The sequence below is a fragment of the Pan troglodytes genome, chromosome 20, assembly GCF_028858775.2.
Source record: "Pan troglodytes isolate AG18354 chromosome 20, NHGRI_mPanTro3-v2.0_pri, whole genome shotgun sequence".
NCBI classification, from domain to species: domain Eukaryota; kingdom Metazoa; phylum Chordata; class Mammalia; order Primates; family Hominidae; genus Pan; species Pan troglodytes.
Genome location: NC_072418.2, coordinates 48,799,660 through 48,820,778, shown reverse-complemented (window position 1 = coordinate 48,820,778; position 21,119 = coordinate 48,799,660). Strand labels below are relative to the sequence as shown.

The 21,119-nt window shown below is 48.1% G+C and overlaps 1 protein-coding gene across 2 annotated transcripts in view; it reads left to right on the top strand.

Moving 5' to 3' along the window:
* Positions 1-21,119, top strand: part of SYMPK (symplekin scaffold protein) — a 48,950-nt gene that overhangs the window by 5,541 nt on the left and 22,290 nt on the right. For both annotated transcript variants that reach the window (XM_009435848.5, XM_024351465.3), the window contains 9 exons: positions 4,133-4,256; positions 4,407-4,472; positions 6,113-6,166; positions 6,263-6,336; positions 9,789-9,915; positions 10,660-10,909; positions 14,473-14,643; positions 16,170-16,409; positions 20,020-20,174. In XM_009435848.5, coding sequence (XP_009434123.2) covers positions 4,133-4,256; positions 4,407-4,472; positions 6,113-6,166; positions 6,263-6,336; positions 9,789-9,915; positions 10,660-10,909; positions 14,473-14,643; positions 16,170-16,409; positions 20,020-20,174 — 1,261 coding nt within the window. The remainder of the gene's footprint in view (positions 1-4,132; positions 4,257-4,406; positions 4,473-6,112; positions 6,167-6,262; positions 6,337-9,788; positions 9,916-10,659; positions 10,910-14,472; positions 14,644-16,169; positions 16,410-20,019; positions 20,175-21,119) is intronic.

The window sequence follows — 21,119 nt, the reverse complement described above, 5'->3', positions numbered from 1 at the left end:
GAGGCTGAGGCAGGAGAATCGCTTGAACTTGGGAGGCAGAGGTTGCTGTGAGCTGAGATCACGCCATTGCACTCCAGCCTGGGCAATAAGAGGGAAACTCCGTTTCAAAAAAAAAAGAAACATAGTCGTCAGGGAAGACCTTACTGCAGAGACATGTGAGTGGAGACCTGAAGGAAATGAAGAGGGAAGGAGTTGTGCTGATATCTAGGAGGAGGAATATTCCAGGCAGACGGAAGAGAGGCACAAAGTCTTTGAGGAAGGGGCATGTTGGGCATGTTCACAGGACAGCGAGGTGGCCAGAGTGGGTGGAGCAAAGAGCTCAGGGGGAGAGGCAGTCAGAGGAAGAACAGGCCAGATGCCATAACGTCTTGTAGGCCTTGATGGGGACATTGGCCCTGACCCTGAGCAAGATAGGGGGTGACAGGCAGCAGGGAAACTAGGGAGGAGGCTGTGGCTCGTCATTCATTGAGGAGACCCCTATCGTGATACTACTGTGAATAGCTATTGGGTAGTTCCTTTTAAAAAACGTGTCATTTTCGGCTGGGCGCTGTGGCTCACACCTGTAATCCCAGCACTTTGGGAGGCCAAGGTGGGCAGATCACCTGAGGTCAGGAGTTCGAGACCAGCCTGACCAACATGGTAAAACTTCGTCTCTACTAAAAATACAAAAATTAGCTGGATGTGGTGGCACATACCTGTAATCCCAGCTACTTGGGAGATGAGGCAGGAGAATTGCTTGAACCTGGGAGGGTGGAGGTTGCGGTGAGCTGAGATTGTGCCATTACACTCCAGCCTGGGCAACAAGAGTGAAATTCCATCTAAAAAAAAAAAAAAACAGTATTTTTGGCCGGGTGCGGTGGCTCACGCCTGTAATCCCAGCACTTTGGGAGGCCAAGGCGGGCGGATCACGAGGTCAGGAGATCGAGACCATCCTGGCTAACATGGTGAAACCCCGTCTCTACTAAAAATACAAAAAATTAGCCGGGCGTGGTGGCAGGCGCCTGTAGTCCCAGCTACTGGGGAGGCTGAGGCAGGAGAATGGTGTGAACCCAGGAGGCGGAGCTTGCAGTGAGCCACGATCACGCCACTGCACTCCAGCCTGGGCGACAGTGCAAGACTCCATCTCAAAAAAAGAAAAAAGTATCATTTTCACCATCCTCAGATTATTGTTTTTTTGGCATGTTTGTTTGTTTAGTGTGTGTGTGTGTGTGTTTTTTTTTTTTTTTTTTGAGACAGAGTCTCACTCTGTCGCCCAGGCTCGAGTACAGTGTTGTGATCTCAGCTCACTGCAAGTTCCGCTTCCCGGGTTCATGCCATTCTCCTGCCTCAGCCTCCTGAGTAGCTGGGAATACAGGCGCCCGCCACCACGCCCGGCAAATTTTTTTGTATTTTTAGAAGAGACGGGGTTTCACCTTGTTAGCCAGGATGGTCTTGATCTCCTGACCTCCGTGATCCGTCTGCCTTGGCCTCCCAAAGTGCTGGGATTACACGTGTGAGCCACCGCACCCAGCCTTGTTTTGTTTTTAAGACAGTCTCATTCTCGTCCAGGCTGGAGTGCAGTGGCGTGATCTCAGCTCACTGCAGCCTCTGCCTCCTAGGTTCAAGTGATTCTCCCACGTCAGCCTCCCAAGTAGGTGGGATTATAGGTATGCGCCACCATGCCTGTCTAATTTGTATGTTTTTAGTAGGGACGGTGTTTCTCCATGTTGGCCAGTCTGGTCTCAAACTCCTGACCTCAGGTGTTCTGCCTACCTCAGCCTCCCAAGGTGCTGGGATTACAGATGTGAGCCACTGCACCTGGCCTGTTTGTTTCTGAGACAGGGTGTTGCTCTGTCTGCAGGCTGGAATGCAGTGGTAGGGATCACAGCTCACTGCAGCCTCCACCTCCTGAGCTCAATTGATCCTCCCACCTTAGCCTCCCAAAATCCTGGGATTACAGGTGTGAGCTGGCCAAATTATTATTAATTATCATAATTGTTAACAGTTTATGCAGTAACCTTCACATCTTTTCCCATGTACATAAAAATAATAGTATACTTAGCCAATGTTTACTGTATATACTAACTCATTTAATCCTCAAAATAGTCTTGGGAGGTAAGCTCTGTTACTATCCCTGTTTCCTAGAAGAGGAAACTGAGAGCCAGAGAAGTTAAATGTCTTGCCTCAGGTCATTCTGCGTATACATAAACACATACTTGACAAAAATGGCTTGAACTGCATGTATTGTCCTCTGATGCAACAGGCTGTCAGGGACCTCTTTTCAGGATAATATACTGAGATTCACCTTTTTTTTTTGAGATGGAGTCTGTCTTTATGTCCCAGACTGGAGTGCAGTGGCACGATCTCGGCTCACTGCAACCTCCGCCTCCTGGGTTCAAGCGATTCTTCTGCCTCAGCCTCCTGAGTAGCTGGGATTATAGGCACAGCTAACTGTTGTATTTTTACTAGAGATGGGGTTTCACCATGTTGGCCAGGCTGGTCTCAAACTCCTAACCTCAGACGATCCACCCGTTTTGGCCTCCCAAAGTGTTGGGATTACAGGCGTGAGCCACCGCGCCCGGCTTCACCAATTTTTCTTACCCTATTTCCTCTGCTGGTTTTTGGTTTATCCTTTCAGATTTTTTTTGTTTTTTAACATATATATTTTTTCCCCTTTCTTTTTTTTGAGACAAGTTCTCACTCTGCTGCCCAGGCTGGAGTGCAGTGGCCCGATCTTGGCTCACTACAGCCTCTGCCTTCACCTCCCTGAGTAGCTGGGACTACCAGGCACGCCACCATGCCCAGCTAATTTTTGTATTCTCTGTAGAGACAGGGTTACACCATGTTGCCCAGGCTGCTCTCCGACTCCTAGGCTCAAGCGATCTGCCTGCCTCAGCCTCCCAAAGTGTTGGGAGTACAGGCATGAGCCACTGCACCTGGCCTCATTTTTCTTTTTTTTTGTAAAACAGAAACATATAGTCAACACTGTCTTCAGCTTTGCTTGTTTTCACTTAATGTATGCACTCTCTATCAGTGTCTAGAGATTGTTCTCATTTTTTTGTTTTTTTCTTCCTTTCTTGTTACAATTCCATAGTCTTTTTCCTTTATTTATATTTATATATTTTTCACTTACTTTCACAGGTGTTGAAGTCCCATGGTCTTTGATTATGTATATGTATAATCTTTTTTTTCAGCCAGTCTCCCTATTTGAGAACACTTGAGTTGCTTCTAGTCTTTTGCTATTATGAATAGTTGTGTAATTGATATATACTGCTACGTTAATCATTCCATAATTTTGCCTGTGTGACTGTGATGGATGCCTGAAAGCCCCCTTCCTCCCTTTTAAAAACAGCTTCATGATATTCCAGAGAGTGGCTGAAACATAATTATTGAAGCAGGCCTTTTGTGATGTATTGAGTGCCTACTATGTGCCGGACTCTGTGCCTGATATTCCTCAGAGCTGTGTTTTTGAAAGTTTACTCTGGGCCAGGCACTGTGGTTCACGCCTGTAATCCCAGCACTTTGGGAGGCCGAGGCAGGTGGAACACCTGAGGTCAGGAGTTTGAGACCAGCCTGGCCAACATGGTGAAACCCTGTCTCTACTGAAAGTACAAAAATTAGCTGGGCATGGTGGCATGTGCCCGTAATCCCAGTTACTTGGGAGGCTGAGGCAGGAGAATCACTTGAACCTGGGAGGCAGAGGTTGCAGTGAGCTGAGATCGCACCACCACACTCCAACCTGGGTGACAGAGCAAGACTTCATCTCAAAAAAAAAAAAAAAAAAAAAAAAAAGTTTGCTGTGGTGCCCAGTCCAAAGCATATCCCAGATGGAGAGAGGGGACACACGGAGACCTGCAAGGTGGCTGTTGCACATTCGTGTGGCCCATTGTTCAGCAGCTGTTTGTGGTTGGCCCACCTGAGGCTGAGACTTCTGGCTCTGCCTTGGGAGATGTCAGTCTCCCCCAAGTTACAGGCCCCGTGCACATATCCATAAGCCAGAGACAGACCCTGGAGGGGAGAGGGACTTGAGAAGGCCTGACTGGGGAGGAACAGCCTGGGAAGGAGGCTTGGGCCCTTTGTAGGTGTTCAGGTGACAATCCAGCCCAGCCCATCCGCTGGTTCCCTGAGCTTGATCCATCCTCTTCTTTCCCAGGGACAAGCTGACAGCAGCCATGGCGAGTGGCAGTGGAGACAGCGTCACCCGTCGGAGCGTGGCATCACAGTTTTTCACTCAAGAGGAGGGGCCGGGCATCGATGGCATGACCACCTCAGAGAGGGTGAGCGTGGTGGGTAGGGCTTGGAGTGAGGAAGCATAGCCCCTGGCTTTGGCAATCCCCGTTTAGGTGGCAGAGCCCTGGGAGTGCCGAGGGGGCTGGACTGGGCTGGACTGGGCTGGCACTATCCCCTGCCACTCCCCCTCCTTCCAGGTGGTGGATCTTCTGAACCAGGCGGCGCTGATCACCAATGACTCAAAGATCACAGTGCTCAAACAGGTGAGGGCCCGGGGGGCATCCTGGGCTGAGCAGGTGAAAGGGAGGAGGCTGGGAACCTGAGAAAGACACTTGCAGTAACACCAGTGTCCACATTTACACACTCAGTGTGTGCCGGCCACGGTGCTCAGTGCAGGCCTCTGCTCTTCTAGTTCTCATGAAAGCTCTGTAAGGCAGGGTAGTTTCATCCCTGTTTTATACAGAAAGAAGCAGACCCTGGGGCTTAAATTATTAGCCCAGGGTCACTCTGCTGGGAGCTGGCTGAACTAGTAATTGAATCCTGGATTCCAGCTCCAAATCCTACACTCTTCATCATTGCATTTCTTCTCTGCCAGTGTCCAGTCCAGTGGGGCAGACATTCCTGTCACCAGGCAATGATGACCCAGTGTGGGCAGGGCTGGGATGGAGAAGGGAGCCCAGAGGGGCTCTGGGAGCCCAGAGGGAGCTCCTGACCCAGCCTAGGGATGGGGAGTCAGGGAGGACTTTTGAACCAAGCCATGGAGGATAAAAGGAGAGAAGTGTACCAAATGAGAGAGGCAGAGCATCTCTTTTTTTTTTTTTTTTTGAGGCAGAGTCTTGCTCTGTTGCCCAGGCTGGAGTGCCATGGCACGATCCTGGCTCTCACTGCAACTCCTGCCTCAGCCTCTTGAGTAGCTGAGATTACAGGCACCTGCCACCATGCCTGGCTAATTTTTGTATTTTTAGTAGAGACGCGTTTCACCATGTTGACCAGGCTGGTCTCAAACTCGTGAGCTCAAGTGGTCCACCCTCCTTGGCCCCCGCAAACTGCTGGGATTACAGGCACGAGCCACCGTGCCCAGCCAAGAGAGGGAGAGCATGTCAAGCTGAGGGCACAGAAGTGTGTGCAAAGGCAGAAGACGACATGGGGCACTTGGGCTGGGCATGGTTCAGAGCAGGAGGCAGTTGGAGTTCAGAGACTGGCAGGGTTAGCATTCCTGTGTGAGAACCCGTTCGGCTCCTTCATCAGCCTGTAGCCTTGTGGAGTAACCCCACCTCCGACGTGGAGTGGATGTACCTGGTGCCTCCCCCATGGGTGGTCATGAGGCCGTTTAGCAATAGTAGCTTGAGTTGTAGCAGCCAGGTCCTGTGCCAGCTCTTTGCTTATTGGAGGATGTCCATGGGAAGGGCTTACTCTAAAGAGCCTGGCAGGCACAAGGGCTTCAGGAATTGGGTTCTCACTGTGAAGATGTTTGCTGAATCATGGCAATGTGAAGTAGGGAGCAGAAGCAGAAGGAGAGTGGGGAGAACTGATGGACAGGTGAAAGGAGGCCAAACCTCAGGAAGGCCTGAGCCTTGGGGCACTTCCCTCTTTTTTTCAGCCCCCTCCTGTGTCATGTCCTCACTATCTACCAGGACCTGTGCCTTGTAGGATCTCATTGTAGCCTCCTAACATCCCTTTTGAGTTGATGTTTAAGAGTCTCATTTTATAGAAGAGCAAACTGAGGTTCAGAGACCATGCCCAGAGCATAGCACCCTTGGTAGGGAGAAGCGGAGCCAGGCATTGAAATGAGTGTATCTGCTGCCTAGCCCTCTGCTGTCTTCCCCTCTACTCTCCTGTCTGCATTGATTGGCCCCTCGTTTTATATGGGTATTCCTCCTCCCCACCCCCAATCTCCTTCCAGGTCCAGGAGCTGATCATCAACAAAGACCCCACACTACTGGACAACTTCCTGGATGTGAGTGACTGACAGAAGAGAAAGGAGTGTGGTGTAGGGGAAAGGGGATGTGGATCCTTGTGTAGCCCTGATCCACTTTCTCTCTAACATTGGCAGGAGATCATCGCATTCCAAGCAGACAAGTCAATCGAAGTGCGAAAATTTGTCATCGGCTTCATCGAGGAGGCATGGTATGGGGCGAGGCACGGAGCCCCGGGAGCATTCTCACTGGTGGCAGCCTTCAGCTCGTGGCCTGGCCTGGAGGCCACCACTGAGAGGCCTGCCCTCTGCTTCCCAGACCCTTTCTCTCTCTCATACGCACTGATTCCCCAGCAAATACTTAATAAGATGGAAACCCTGGGGTCATCTGTGATTCCTCTGCTTCTTCCACACTTCACATCTACATTATCACTAAGGACTGTGGGCTCCACTTTGAGAATATCTGTAGCATCTGACCGTTTGTCAATCACTTCCTCTGCCACTATGCAGGCCCAAGCCACCCTTTCCTCCTACCTGATGACTTCAGTGGTCTCTCTCTGGCTCCCTTCTTTTTCTTTTTAGTTAAATTGAAATTCATATAACAAAATTAGCTTTTTTTTTTAATCTTCTGTTTGTTTGTTTGTTTTGAGACGGAGTCTCGCTCAACTGTTGTCCGGGCTTGAGTGCAGTGGCGCAATCTCGGCTCACTGCAACCTCCGACTTCCGGGTTCAAGCTATTCTCCTGCCTCAGCCTCCCAAGTAGCTGGGATTACAGGCATGCTCCACCACACCCGGCTTATTTTTGTATTTTTAGTAGAGAAGGGGTTTTGCCATGTTGGCCAGGCTGGTCTCAAACTCCTGACCTCAGGTGATCTGCCCGCCTTGGCCTCCCAAAGTGTTGGGATTACAGGTGTGAGTCACTGCGCCCGGCCTTTTTTTTTTTTTTTTTTTTTTGAGACTGAGTTTTGCTCTGTTGTCCAGGCTGGAGTGCAGTGGCGCAATCTTGGCTCATTACAACCTCCACCTCCCAGGCTCGAGATTCTTGTGCCTCAGCCTCCTTGAATAGCTGGGATTACAGGTGCGTGCCACCATGCCTGGCTAATTTTTGTATTTTTAGTAGAGATGGGGTTTCTGCCATGTTGGCCAGGCCAGTCTTGAACTCCTGACCTCAAGTGATTGGCCCACCTTGGCCTCCCAAAGTGCGGGGATTACAGGCATGAGCCACGACGCCCAGCAAAAATCAGCTATTTTAAAGTGAACAAGTGAGTGGCATTTAGCACGTTCACAATCTCATTCCAGGGCATTTCATCCCCCAAAGAGGAATCACCGCACTCATTTCCCGCTTCCACTCTTGCACTCAGCAGCCAGAGTGATGCTGTTAAATGTAAATCAGTCTTGGCACACCCCTGCTCTCAGACCCCAACTGGCTCATCAGCTTACTTAGGTGGAAACCCAAACCCTCACTTCGGCTTCATCTCACTTCTGATCCTCTCTGTCTCCTCTGCTCCTCAGAAGTCACAGTTGGATTTCGCAGCCTGTCTGCTTGCTGTTCCTGCTAGGGACCCTCGTCCCCAGGTTGCCACCTGGCTCTCCCCCTCCCTTCCCTCAGGTCTCTTCCTCAGAAATTCCTTCCTGCCCGCTCCCATGCAGCCCCATGTCTCAGGCACCCCACCTTCACTGTTCTTTACAGTGTTCCTCACTCATTGAAATAACCTTGATTCTTCCCGCAAAATATCAGCTCTGTGAGGACAGGGCTTGACTTTTTCTGTCTTGCTGGCCACTTTGTCCCCAGTACCTGCCTGGAGCAGTGTTGTCACCTAGTAGGGGCTGACTACGTATTTGTTGCACACGTGAATGAGTTGAACATAACAGTCACCACGTGGAACACGTACTGTGCCCTGCGCTGTGTCAGGTCCTTTCCCATGTTATCTCCGTAATTATGGCAGCCTCAATGGATACTGTGGTTATCCTCTTTTTACAGAAAGGGAAACAGGCTCAGAATGGTCAAGTGACTTCTTCAAGCTGGTCACTTGCTCATTTGTTTATTAAAGCTTTACCGGATGCTTTGTGACTAGGAGGAAGTAGACTAGCTACTGTGTATTAAATATTTGTAAGGCACTGTGTTAAATGCTTGAGCAGCTTCATTATTCGTAATACTATGGATCAGTTGTTTGACCCTTTAACTGAAGAGAAAACAGTCTCAGAGAGGTGAAGTGAATTTTCTTAAGGTCACACAGCCAGAATGCGGCAAGGCTGGGATTTTATTTATTTATTTATTTATTTATTATTTTTTTGAGATGGAATCTCACTCTGTCGGCCAGACTGGAGTGCAGTGGTGCAATCTCGACTGACTACAACCTCTGCCTCCTGAGTCAAGTGATTGTCCTCCCTCAGCCCCCCCGAGTATCTGGGATTACAGGTGCCTGCCACCACACCCAGCTAATTTTGTTTTCTGTTGTTGTTTTTTTTTTGTTTTTGTTTTTGTGTTTGTTTTGAGATGGAGTTTCGCTCTTGTTGCCCAGGCTGGAGTGCAATGGTGCGATCTCGGCTCACTGCAACCTCCACCACACAGGTTCAAGTGATTCTCCTGCCTCAGCCTCCCAAGTAGCTGGAGTTACAGGTGCCCGCCACCATGCCCGGCTAATTTTGTATTTTTAGTAGAGATGGGGTTTCACCACGTTGGTCAAGCTGGTCTCAAACTCCTGACCTCAGGTGACCCACCTGCCTCAGCCTCCCAAAGTGCTGTGATTACAGGCGTGAGCCACTGCGCCTGGCCAAGGCTGGGATTTTAACTCATGTCTGCAGTGCCAGAACCCAAATATCCTATCTCCCCATTTACTGGGAGAATTTGTGGTAAATTTTCTGAATTTGTAAAAAGTCCATTCAGCAAATACATACCATGTGACTGCTGTCGTACCAGGCATCCATGTTAGGCTGTAGTATAGCAGTGAGCAAAAACGTATTATTCCTGCCTTCATGTAGCTGACAGCTAAGTTTCATATTTTTTGACTGATTTAATTAGTATTTCAGATTGTAATGTATGCTGTGAAAATTCTGTGCTGAGCTCCTATTTATTCATTGAACATTTGTTGGAGGCCCTTCATTTTTTTCTTCAATGAAAATGACCCTGCTGGGGTTATTGCCAAGCTAGGAAAGGGTCCCTACTTTTTGAGCCCTCAGACTGAGGCAAGCAAAACTAGTGATTACAGAAAACAAAGTGCTTTAAAGTAGCAATGGCTTGTGTTTACCGAATGCTTTTTGGTGTTTACTGAATGCTTTCTGCATGTCAGGCACTCTTCTAAGCACTTTACAAGTATTGTTGCAATTTTCCCAAAAAATTGCATAAACAATTGAGATAGATACTATTATTCTAAATGAGGTGAAGTCGCTTGTCCAAATTCACACAGTTGTCTGCCCCTACTGTCCCTTATGTGAACAGCAGGGCCCTGAGAGAGCAAAGGAGTTGGTGTTACAGGACCAGTCTAGATAGAGGGTTCAGGGGCGGCTCAGTCTGGAGGCACCAAGCACTGTTCCCAGCTTCTGGATGTGCCATTCCGGTCCCCTGAGACAGGTCCCTGATTTCCCTTCCCTCCTGAACCTCAGGCTCCTCCCACTTGCTCTAAAACCACACCTTGACCTCGCCCCTTTTTTCTCCATCCCCCAGCAAGCGAGACATTGAGTTGCTGCTGAAACTCATTGCAAACCTCAACATGCTCTTGAGGGACGAGAATGTGAACGTGGTGAAGAAGGCTATCCTCACCATGACCCAGCTCTACAAGGTGGCCCTGCAGGTGAGAGCGCCCTCCCCACCCAGGGCCATCCTGCCTGATATGTCTCGTTGACAAACTAATATGTTGGGGTTCAAAACCAGTATCCGAGCATACTCTTTATGGGCAAGATGTGCCACTGGTCTGTGGGAACAGATAACATGGAGAGCTAACGTTGTCTCCTAGGTCAGGAAGTTGCACTTAACCTTCATTCCTTCCATTGACCATCCGTTTATTCACTCAACAGACATTCCCTGAGTATGTCCTCTGTGCTTAGCCCTGGGCTAGGTGATGCTGGGGACACAGCAGTGACCAAGACAGCTTACTGCCTTCACAGTGCTCATAACCCAAGGAGGGAGGTAGACCTTAATGGATCACATAAATATTGATTATGGAGTGTGATAGGAAAAGAACACTCTATGGTGTGATGTACATTAGCATTAATAAAACGAATGAATCCATTTAATCACCACCACCTTGTGAAGTCAGCACTGTTAGTCCTTTACCCTTAAGATGTGTGCCTTCATCACACTGAGTGGTCACTCTCTGCATCCCCATGAGGGCAGGGCGAGGCCTGGCCACTACTCAGTCCTGTCTCCAGCATCACCAAGCACTGGGCTGGGGCAGAGTTGGAACTCAGTAACTGTTAACCAAATGAATGTATTCATCATTCATGGTTCTCTGGGTATTGGCAGAGGGTGTTGGTGACTGATGGGTTGTCTTCACCTCTTTGTGTGTCTCTTCCATTCCTTCCTGGCCTGCTGGCAGTGGATGGTAAAGTCACGGGTCATTAGCGAGCTACAGGAGGCCTGCTGGGACATGGTATCTGCCATGGCGGGGGACATCATCCTGCTATTGGACTCTGACAATGACGGCATCCGCACCCACGCCATCAAGTTTGTGGAGGGCCTCATTGTCACCCTGTCACCCCGCATGGCTGACTCAGAGATACCCCGACGCCAGGAGCATGATATCAGCCTGGACCGCATCCCTCGTGACCACCCCTACATCCAGTACAGTGAGTACTGCCTTCAGCTGCCACCCCTGACAGCCCTGCACCAGTTTCCTCTCCTTCACGCCCCTCCCTCTCTCCCCCTTGTCTTTTTTGGTTTTAAATTTCTGGAACAGTGTGTGCAGTAGGTAAGATCCCTGGTGCTAGGTTCAGATCCCAGCTGCACTGCTTACTCATCATGAACTTGGGCAAGTTACCTGTCTCTGTACTTCATTTTCTTTTTTGTAAATTGGAGACAATAACATAGTACCACTCTCACAGGTTTGTAGTGAAGTTCCATGAGTGTGAGCCAGTCGATGCTAGCTAGTTTTATGGTTTTCTTTTCTTTTTTTTTTTTTTTGAGACGGAGTCTTCCTCTGTCGCCCAGGCTGGAGTGCAATGGCGCAATCTCAGCTCACTGCAACCTCCGCCTTCCGGGTTCAAGAGATTCTTCTGCCTCAGCCTCCAAAGTAGCTGGGGCTACAGGCTCCCTCCACCATACCCGGCCAATTTTTTTAAAAATTATTTTTAGTAGAAGCAGGGTTTCACCATATTGGCCAAGCTGGTATCGAACTCCTGACCTTGTGATCCGCCCGCCTTGGCCTCCCAAAGTGCTGGGATTACGGGCTTGAGCCACCGCGCCGGGCAGTTTTACAGTTTTCTTAACTGCAAATTATAAAAGTAGGACATAGGCCAGGTGTGGTGGCTCATGCTTATAGTCCCAGCATTTTGAGAGGCCAAGGCAGGCAGATCACTTGAGGTTAGGAGTTCGAGACCACCCTGGCCAACATGGTGAAACCCCTTATCTACTAAAAATACAAAAATTAGCTGGGCATGGTGGCGGGCACCTGTAATCCCAGCTACTTGGGAGGCTGAGGCACGAGAATCGCTTGAACCCACAAGGCAGAGGTTGCAGTGAGCTGAGACTGTGCCACTGCACTCCAGCCTGGGTGACAGAATGAGACTGTCTCAAAAAAAAAAAAAAAAGTACTATATATACACTTGGTGTCAAGCAATATGGGTGAATAAAAAGGAATAATGTCCCCTCCCTCAGTCCTGCTTTCCAGAGATAAACACTGTTAAGAGTATTATGTTTCCTTTCAGATCTTTCTTGTGCACATGTAGGTATTTGTATGTGTATATGCATAGTGTGTGCATTTGTTTGCTTTTCTGTTTGCAAAAATGAGGCCATGCTTTGTGTTTTCATCTCAGAGACATTATAGTAGCTTGTGTCTGACACACAGCCTATTTTCCCTTGTCTCTGAGCCTGATTCCTCATTGGTAAATTGGGGATCGTTATTATGGCATCTAATTTAGGATGTAGGTATGAGCATTTGGTGTATTAATATGCCTGGAATAGTAAACATTCCATAAATATTAACTATTCTTATGTATTGTTTGACAGCCTTTTTGACTTAATAGTATCAGTGACGTCCTTCCCTCTGAGAATCATATAGTTGCTATACCATATTCCATAGTATAGTTACATTACATTCTATTAAGCAATGCTCTGTTGATGGTCATTTAGATTTTTAATTCACTTTTATTTTTTGAGACGGAGTCTTGCTCTTTCACCCAGGCTGGAGTGCAGTAGCGCTATCTCGGCTCACTGCATGCTCCGCCTCCCGTGTTCACGCCATTCTCCTGCCTCAGCCTCCCGAGTAGCTGGGACCACAGGTGCCCGCCACCACGCCCGGCTAATTTTTTGTATTTTTAGTAGAGACAGGGTTTCACCGTGTTAGCCAGGATGGTCTTGATCTCCTGACCTCGTGATCTGCCCACCTCGGCCTCCCAAAGTGCTGGGATTACAGGCGTGAGCCACCGTGCCCGGCCTAATTCACTATTTTAAATAATGTGGCGTTCAAGTCAAAACTACAATGAAATGTCTCACCCCAGTTAAAGTGACTTTTATCAAAAAGACAACAAATGCTGGCGAGGATGTGGAGAAAGGGAAACACTTGTACACTGTTGGTGAGAATGTCACTTACTACAGCCTAAAAATTGTTTGGAGTTTTGAGGTTCCTCAAAAAATTAAAAATTGAGCTACCATATGATTCAGCAATCCCACTGCTGGATATGTAACCGAAATAAAGGAAATCACTGTATCAAAAAGATAACCCGCACTCCCATATTCATTGCAGCACTAGTCACAATAGCCAAGACTTCGGAGCAAACTAAGTGTTCCTCAACAGAGTAATAGATAAAGAAAATGTGGTACTCATACACAATTGAGTACTATTCAGCCATAAAAAAGAAGGAGATCCTGTCATTTGCAACAACATGGATGGAAGTGGAAGTCATTAAGTGAAATAACCCATGCACCGAAAGACAACTTTGCGTGTTCTCACTTATTTGTGAGAGCTAAAAATGAAAACAATTGAACTCATGGAGACAGACGGTAGAATGATGGTTACCAGAGGCTGAAAAGGGTAATGGGCGGTTGGGGAGGAAGTGGGAATGGTTAATGGGTACAAAAAAATAGTTAGAACAAATAAGATCTAGTATTTGATAGCCAGGCATGGTGGCATGTGCCTGTGGTCTCAGCAGCTCAGGAGGCTGAGTTGAGAGGATCACCTGAGTCTGGGTGGTGGAGGTTGCAGTGAGCCGAGATCACGCCACTGCTTTCCACTCTGGGTGACAGAGTGAGACCCCATCTCAGGGAAAAAAAAAAAAAGATCCAGTATTTGATAGCACAGCAGGGTAACTATACTAAAAAATAATCATACATTTTAAAATAATTGAAATAGTGTAATTGGATTGTGTGTAACAAAACGGATAAATGCTTGTGATGGAGACCCCATTTACCCTGATGGTGATAATTATGCATTGCATGCCTGTATCAAAATCTCATGTACCCCATAATTATTTACACCTACTATATACCCATTAAAATTTTTTAAGTTAAAAATATATATATGGCATTCATTATGTTTCTGTATAGGAAAGGTCTGGAAAGATATCCACCAAAGTTTTAAGCATTAATTTTGGGGACTGTATTGAGGGGAGTGGTGTCACAAGGGACTTTGAGTTGTGTGTATATAGACATGTATTCTAGTCTTTCACTATTGCAAGCCCATGCTTTGAACATCTTTATAACTAAATTTTTTTTTTTTTTTAATATGGAGTCCAACTCTGTCGCCCAGGCTGGAGTGCAGTGGCGCGATCTCGGCTCACTGCAACCTCTGCCTCCTGGGTTCAAGCGATTCTCCTGCCTCAGCCTCCCAAGTAGCTGGGATTACAGGCACAGGCCTCCACACCTGGGCTAATTTTTTGTATTTTTAGTAGAGACGGGGTTTTACCATGTTGGCCAGGCTGGTCTTGAACTCCTGACCTCAAGTGATCTGCCTGCCTTGGCCTCCCAAAGTGCCGGGATTACAGGCATGAGCCACTGCGCCTAGCCCCTTATAACTAAATTTTTATACTCATTAATAGTCTCATAGAACTAATCAACCACCACATTTTCTGTTTTTCCCGCCATTCATAGACATCTAGGTACCAGGATCTGTCCTTCCTTTTAGTCCCAAAAGCTGCTGTCTCCAGAGGCCTGGGAAAACGGATCCCACTGACTGGTTCTCCTCTCTGTCTCTTAGACGTGCTATGGGAAGAGGGCAAGGCCGCCTTGGAGCAGCTGCTTAAGTTCATGGTGCACCCTGCCATCTCCTCCATCAACCTGACCACAGCGCTGGGCTCCCTCGCCAATATCGCCCGCCAGAGACCCATGTTCATGTCTGAGGTGATCCAGGCCTATGAAACTCTGCATGGTAGGTCATTGTCCTCCCCCCTGCCTTCTCTTCACTGGCCAGTCTGCTCTTTCTTTTTTTTTTTTTTTGAGACGGAGTCTCGCTCTGTCACCAGGCTGGAGTGCAGTGGTGCAATCTTGGCTCACTGCAACCTCTGCCTCCCCAGTTCAAGTGATTCTCCTGCCTCAGCCTCCCGAGTAGCTGGGATTACAGGACGCACCACCACACCCAGCTAATTTGTTTACTTTTAGTAGAGACGGGGTTTCACCGTGTTGGCCAGGATGATCTCTATCTCTTGACCTTGTGATTCGCCTGCCTCGGCCTCCTAAAGTGCTGGGATTACAGGTGTGAGCCACTGCACCCGGCCTCAGCCTGCTCATTCTTAAAGAAATGTAGCTCCGTGGTGGACCCCGAGCGCTAGTCATCCATCTGGCAGGCCTGAGATTCTCTACATTAGACAGGAATCTTTTGGCATGTGACAGAAACTTGATTCAGGACTGGCTTTAATATTGAGGTATGTGGGGGTGAAATGACATGATGTCTGTGAAATACTTTCAGATATTCCAGTCCTCTCCCCCCACCGAAAGGGAGGATAGATGTTCCAAGATTAGCGAAATGTTGATGGGTACACAGAGACTCATACCATTTTCTCTGTTTTGTGAAACGAAAACCGAGAAGTCTGGGGTTGGGGTATGAATGCGTACAGGTCGTGGATCTGCATTTCTCCATCTCTCAGCTCTTTGTTTCTCCATTTTAGTTTCACTCTCTGGCCCTTTCCTTAGGGTAGCAAAGATGGCCCCCCATAGTTCATGGCTCCCATTCCGTTCACTTAGCAACACCATGGGAAAGAGAGTGTCTCCTTCCCAACCATTCCAGCAGAAGTCCAAGGGCTGACGGTCATTGTTTCTGATTGGCTGAGCAGAGATTATGAGCCAGTCTCTGAGCCAATTACAGTGGCCGAGGGAATGTGGTATTCTCACTGGCCCCAGGTCTCATGCCCACTCGGAAGGAGACTGGAGAAGGGGGGTCTCCCTTAACGGAGAGTGGGTGTGTTGTTGGCTGAGGAAGGGGCAGTGGATGCTAGGCAGGCAGAATTACAGGCATCCTTTTTCACTGTGGAACAGGGGAGGCTCACTTATCAGGGTGACCATTAGAAAGTCATCCTAGCGTCAGGGAGACCAGCAGTGAGCTGTTGCAGCAGTTCAGTTGGGGGTTTCTGGAGGCAAAAGTGGTGATTATAACCCTCCCCAAGCGAAGCATATGTGAATTTCCAGACCAGAGATGGAGGAGGACGAAATTGTATGTATTTACTAAAAGAGAGGGTGAGTTTTTCTCTTTGTTTTAAGATTGACTGATACTGATGGAGACCCCCAGGGTTTGAAGCATCAGCTTGTAAGGCGGAAAGCCGCACGTTAGATCTGAGGGTGAAGGAACTTTTCTAGTAGATGCCTGCAAGACCACTGCCCAAGTTTGGGGTTGAGAATTAAGACTGGCAGCATGCCATGAGATCTGTCCACAAGACACAGCTCCTGCCGCTTTCCTCACAGCCAACCTGCCCCCGACGCTGGCCAAATCGCAGGTGAGCAGCGTGCGTAAGAATCTGAAGCTGCACCTGTTGAGTGTACTGAAGCACCCGGCTTCCTTGGAGTTCCAGGCCCAGATCACCACCCTGCTGGTGGACCTGGGCACACCTCAGGCCGAGATCGCCCGCAACATGCCGAGCAGCAAGGACACCCGCAAGCGGCCCCGCGATGACTCGGACTCCACACTCAAGAAGATGAAGCTGGGTGAGAGGGGCTGGTGGGGTGGGGCAGGCAGACCATGCTGAAATGTTTCATTATTTACCTTAAACTATGCTGAATTTGTATTTACTAAGATTATATTATAGATTATGTTATGTGGGCCAGGCACAGTGGCTCACACCTGTATTCCCAGCACTTTGGGAAGCTGAGGCGGGCAGATCACTTGAGGCCGGGGTTCAAGACCAACCTAGGCAACATGGCAAAACCCTGTCTCTAATTTTAAAAAATTATAAAGTAATTATAAAAATAAATTACAGTATTTAATATGATATATAAATTACAATAGAATTATCAAAATATACGTTTAATAAATTATGCATTGTTTAAATTTTACAGAAAGGAATAAAATGAAAATAGTCTCCCTCTTATCCCTCTCCCAAGAAGTAACCACTCCCCAGGTGTGAACACTTCTTTATGTTTTCCTCCAGAAGTGCTTTATGTAGAGTGTGGAGCTCTTCTTTCATTCCTTTGTTTTAGTTATCAGATAATTTTCTTTCTGAAGTAATTTTCTAGTGGTTGTATTATTTATCAATAGTGTCAACTATGGCTTAACTTTAAGATTTTTTTCTTAAATCACACTTTTTTTCTAGAGCATTTACGAAAGATTTATTTTTTCATTTTAAAAAATAAGGAATTAGGCTGGGCGCAGTGGCTCACGCCTGTAATCCCAGCACTTTGGGAGGCCAAGGCATGTGAATCACCTGAGGTTAGGAGTTTGACACCAGCCTGGCCAACATGGAAAAACCCCGTCTCTACTAATAATACAAAAATTAGCTGGGTGTAGTGGTGCATGCCTGTAATCCCAGCTACTCCGGAGGCTGAGGCAGGAGAATCACTTGAACCCAGGAGGCGGAAGTTGCAGTAAGCCGAGATCATGCCATTGCACTCCAGTCTGGGTGACAAGAGTGAAACTCTGTGTCAAAAAAAAAAAGGTGGGGGGGGGAATTGCCAGGCACAGTGGCTCATGCCTGTAATCCCAGCATTTTGGAAGGCCAAGTTGGGCGGATCACCTGAGGTCAGGAGTTTGAAATTAGCCTGGCTAACATGGTGAAACCCTGTCTCTACTAAAAATACAAAAATTAGCCAGGCATGGTGGTGCACACCTGTAGTTGCTGCTACTTGGGAGGCTGAGGCAGAAGAATTGCTTGAACTGGGGGCAGAGGTTGCAGTGAGCCAAGATTGCACCATTGCACTCCATCCTGGGTGACAGAGCAAGACTCTGTCTCAAAAAAAAAAAAAAAAGGAATTTATCTAAGGAGTGAGGTAGGGATCTTACTATGTTTTTTCATAATTAAGTATACTAAGCAGAGTATTCTGTACCTTGTTTTCATTTAGTTTCATTTACTTTCATCTTGGAGTTCTTTATAGAAATCTACCTCATCCTTTTTTTTTTGAGACAGTCTTGCTCTGTTGCCCAGATTGGAGTGCAGTGGTGTAATCTGGGCTCACTGCAGCCTCTGTCTCCCGGGTTCAAGCAATTCTCATACCTCTGCTTCCTGAGTAACTGGAACTACAGGCGAGTGCCACCACACCGGGCTAATTTTTGTATTTGTTTCTTTTTTTTTTTTTAGAGATGGAGTTTCACTCTTGTTGCCCAGGCTGGAGTGCAGTGGTGGGATCTCGGCTCACTACAAGCTCTGCCTCCCAGGTTCAGGCAATTCTCCTGCCTCAGCCTCCCAAGTAGCTGGGATTACAGGCATGTGCCACCATGCCCAGCTAATTTTGTCTTTTTAGTAGAGACGGGGTTTCACCATGTTGGTCAGGCTGGTCTTGAACTCCTGACCTCAAGTGATCTGCCTGCCTTCGCCTCCTAAAGTGTTGAGATTACAGGCGTGAGCCACTGCACCTGGCCAGGGTTTGTATATTTAAAGTTATATTTTACCCACCAAATTTGTCTTTTTTTTTTTTTTGAGACAGTCTCACTCTGTCACCCAGGCTGGAGTACAGTGGCCTGATCTTGGCTCACTGCAACCTCTGCCTCCCAGGTTTAAGAGATTCTCCCTCCTCAGCCTCCCTAGTAGCTGGGACTACTGGTGCGCGCCATCATATCTGACCAATTTTTTTGCATTTTTAGTAGAGCCAGGGTTTCACCATGTTGTCCAGGCTGGTCTCAAACTCCTGACCTCAGGTAATCCACCCGCCTCAGGTGATCCCCTGGTTGCCTCAGTACATGGGATCAGGAGGCACATGGTGTCCCATTGTTGGAGATATTAAGTTTGAACGCTTGGTTAACACAGTATCAACCAGCTTTCTCTAGTGTCAAGTGCCATTTTTATCTTTGTCAGTGATAAGCTGGGGGAGATATTTGAAACTATGTAAAATACATGTTTCTCTTTAAACGTTCACCCAGTGGTTTTTTTGTGTTTTTTTTGTTTTGTTTTGAGACAGAGTCTCGCTCTGTTGCCCAGGCTGGAGTGCAGTGGTGCAATCTCGGCTCACTGCAAGCTCCGCCTCCTGGGTTCACACCATTCTCCTGCCTCAGCCTCCCGAGTAGCTGGGACTACAGGTGCCCGCCATCTGCCCGGCTAATTTTTTGTATTTTTTTTAGTAGAGACGGGGTTTCACCGTGTTAGCCAGTATGGTCTCGATCTCCTGACCTCATGATCCCAAAGTGCTGGGATTACAGGTGTGAGCCACTGCGCCCAGCCTCACCCAGTGGTTTTAACATCCAGTGATGATTGTTGCCTGAGTCTATTATTCTATACTGGCTCCAAAGAGATTTTCCTTCTACATTTATTAGTTGACATTCTGCTGTAAGGAAGAACTTTCTCTTCTTCCCACTTACTATCAGGAATTTGTTTTGAGCATTTCACTTACTTACTAGCATGACAAGATGTTCTAGACTCCTCTTGTACTGTCCTTGCCCCAGCCCTGGAATCAGTCTTTCTTTTTAAGGAACCCTGGTTTCCTTTAAGTGGGGAATAGTTTCAGAAATCAAGGTCTGAGCACCAGGTGTGCCTTTAGCTACCGAGTGTACATTCTTGATAGCCATTACCAAAGTGCCTTCTAAAAAACTGCACCAGGCTGGGCGTGGTGGCTCATGCCTGTAATCCTAGCACTTTGGGAGGCTGAGGCAGGTGGATCACCTGAGGTCAGAAATTTGAGACCAGCCTGGCCAACATGGTGAAACCCCATCTCTACTAAAAAGACAAAAAAATTAGCTGGGCATGGTGGCGCATGCCTGTAATCCCAGTTACTTGGGAGGCTGAGGCAGGAGAATCACTTGAACCTGGGAGGCGGAGGTTACAGTGAGCCAAAATCATGCCATTGTACTGCAGCCTCGGTGACAAGCAAGACTGTCTCAAAAAATAGTAATAATAATAATCTCTTCTTAGAGCTTATGATAAGCTGCAGGGGTGTGGCTTACTCCCATTTCCCAGATCAGGAGATCTGAGGTCCAGAACGAGTCAGGTAGTTGCCCAGGGTCATAAAGTGCTTTGGCACCAGAGGCAGAGCTGCACCCTGGATCTTCATCCGCTGTTTGCTCCTGTTTGCTGAGGCTGACTAGAGGCAGGGACCACCTGGGCACCCGGGAAGGATGGAGGGCCTGCAGCTCTCTCTATAGCCAGCATCTTGTTCTTTTCCCTCATCCCAGAGCCCAACCTGGGGGAGGACGATGAGGACAAAGACTTGGAGCCAGGCCCATCGGGGACCTCGAAGGCCTCAGCGCAGATCTCCGGCCAGTCAGACACGGACATCACAGCTGAGTTCCTGCAGCCTCTGCTGACGCCTGATAATGTGGCTAATCTGGTGAGGATGGGTGGGGAGCGTTTTCCCCCTGGTCAGGAAGGAAGGATCTCCTCGGTCTTTCACCTGCCTCCACTTCACACCATCCACCTCCTCCAGAGTACCCTCCTAATTAATAAAGAAAAGGGGTTTAATTGGCTTACAGTTCTGCAGGCTGTATAGGAAGCGTGGTGCTGGCATCTGCTTAGCTTCTGGGGAAACCTCAGGAAGCTTCCAATCATAGTGAAAGGTGAAGGGGGAGCAGGCATCTCACGTGGCAGAGCAGGAGCAAGAGAAAGGGAGTGTTGGGGGGCAGGGAGGTGCCACACACTTTTAAATGACCAGATCTTGTGACAACTCGCTATCCTGAAGACAGCACCAAGCCATGAGGGATCTGCCCCCATGATCCAAACACCCCCCACCAGGCCCCACCTCCCACATCGGGGATTGTAATTCAACATGAGATTCGGGAAGGAACAAATATCCAGACTACATCAGTGAGCCTCAGGCCTGGGTATGCAACCCGCTTCTGATCATCCTCCTTTTGGACGTCCCAGGAGCACCTCGGACTCATGTGGCAGAACTACACTTTTCCACTTTCTCCCCACGCTCCTCTCCAGGCCCCTCCCAGTTCCCAAACCAGAAACCTGGGAGTAAACCTCTTTTCCTTCTCTCCCTAATCCTTGCCCTCTTTTCCACCCCTGTAGCACTTACCCTGGGCCAGGCCCACCCTTTTCACCTGAAGCCCAACCCTTACTTGCTACCTGGCTCCAACTTCCTTCAAGTAAAATTTAAGTTCCACTTGCCTTAGTCGGCCATCTTTGATCTGGCTTCTGTTAACTTGTTTTACCTTTTGTCTTTTTTTTTTTTTTTTTTTTTTGAGGCAGAGTCTCGCTTTGTTACCCAGACTGGAGTGCAGTGGCGCGATCTCAGCTCACTGTAATCTCCACCTCCCGGGTTCAAGCGATT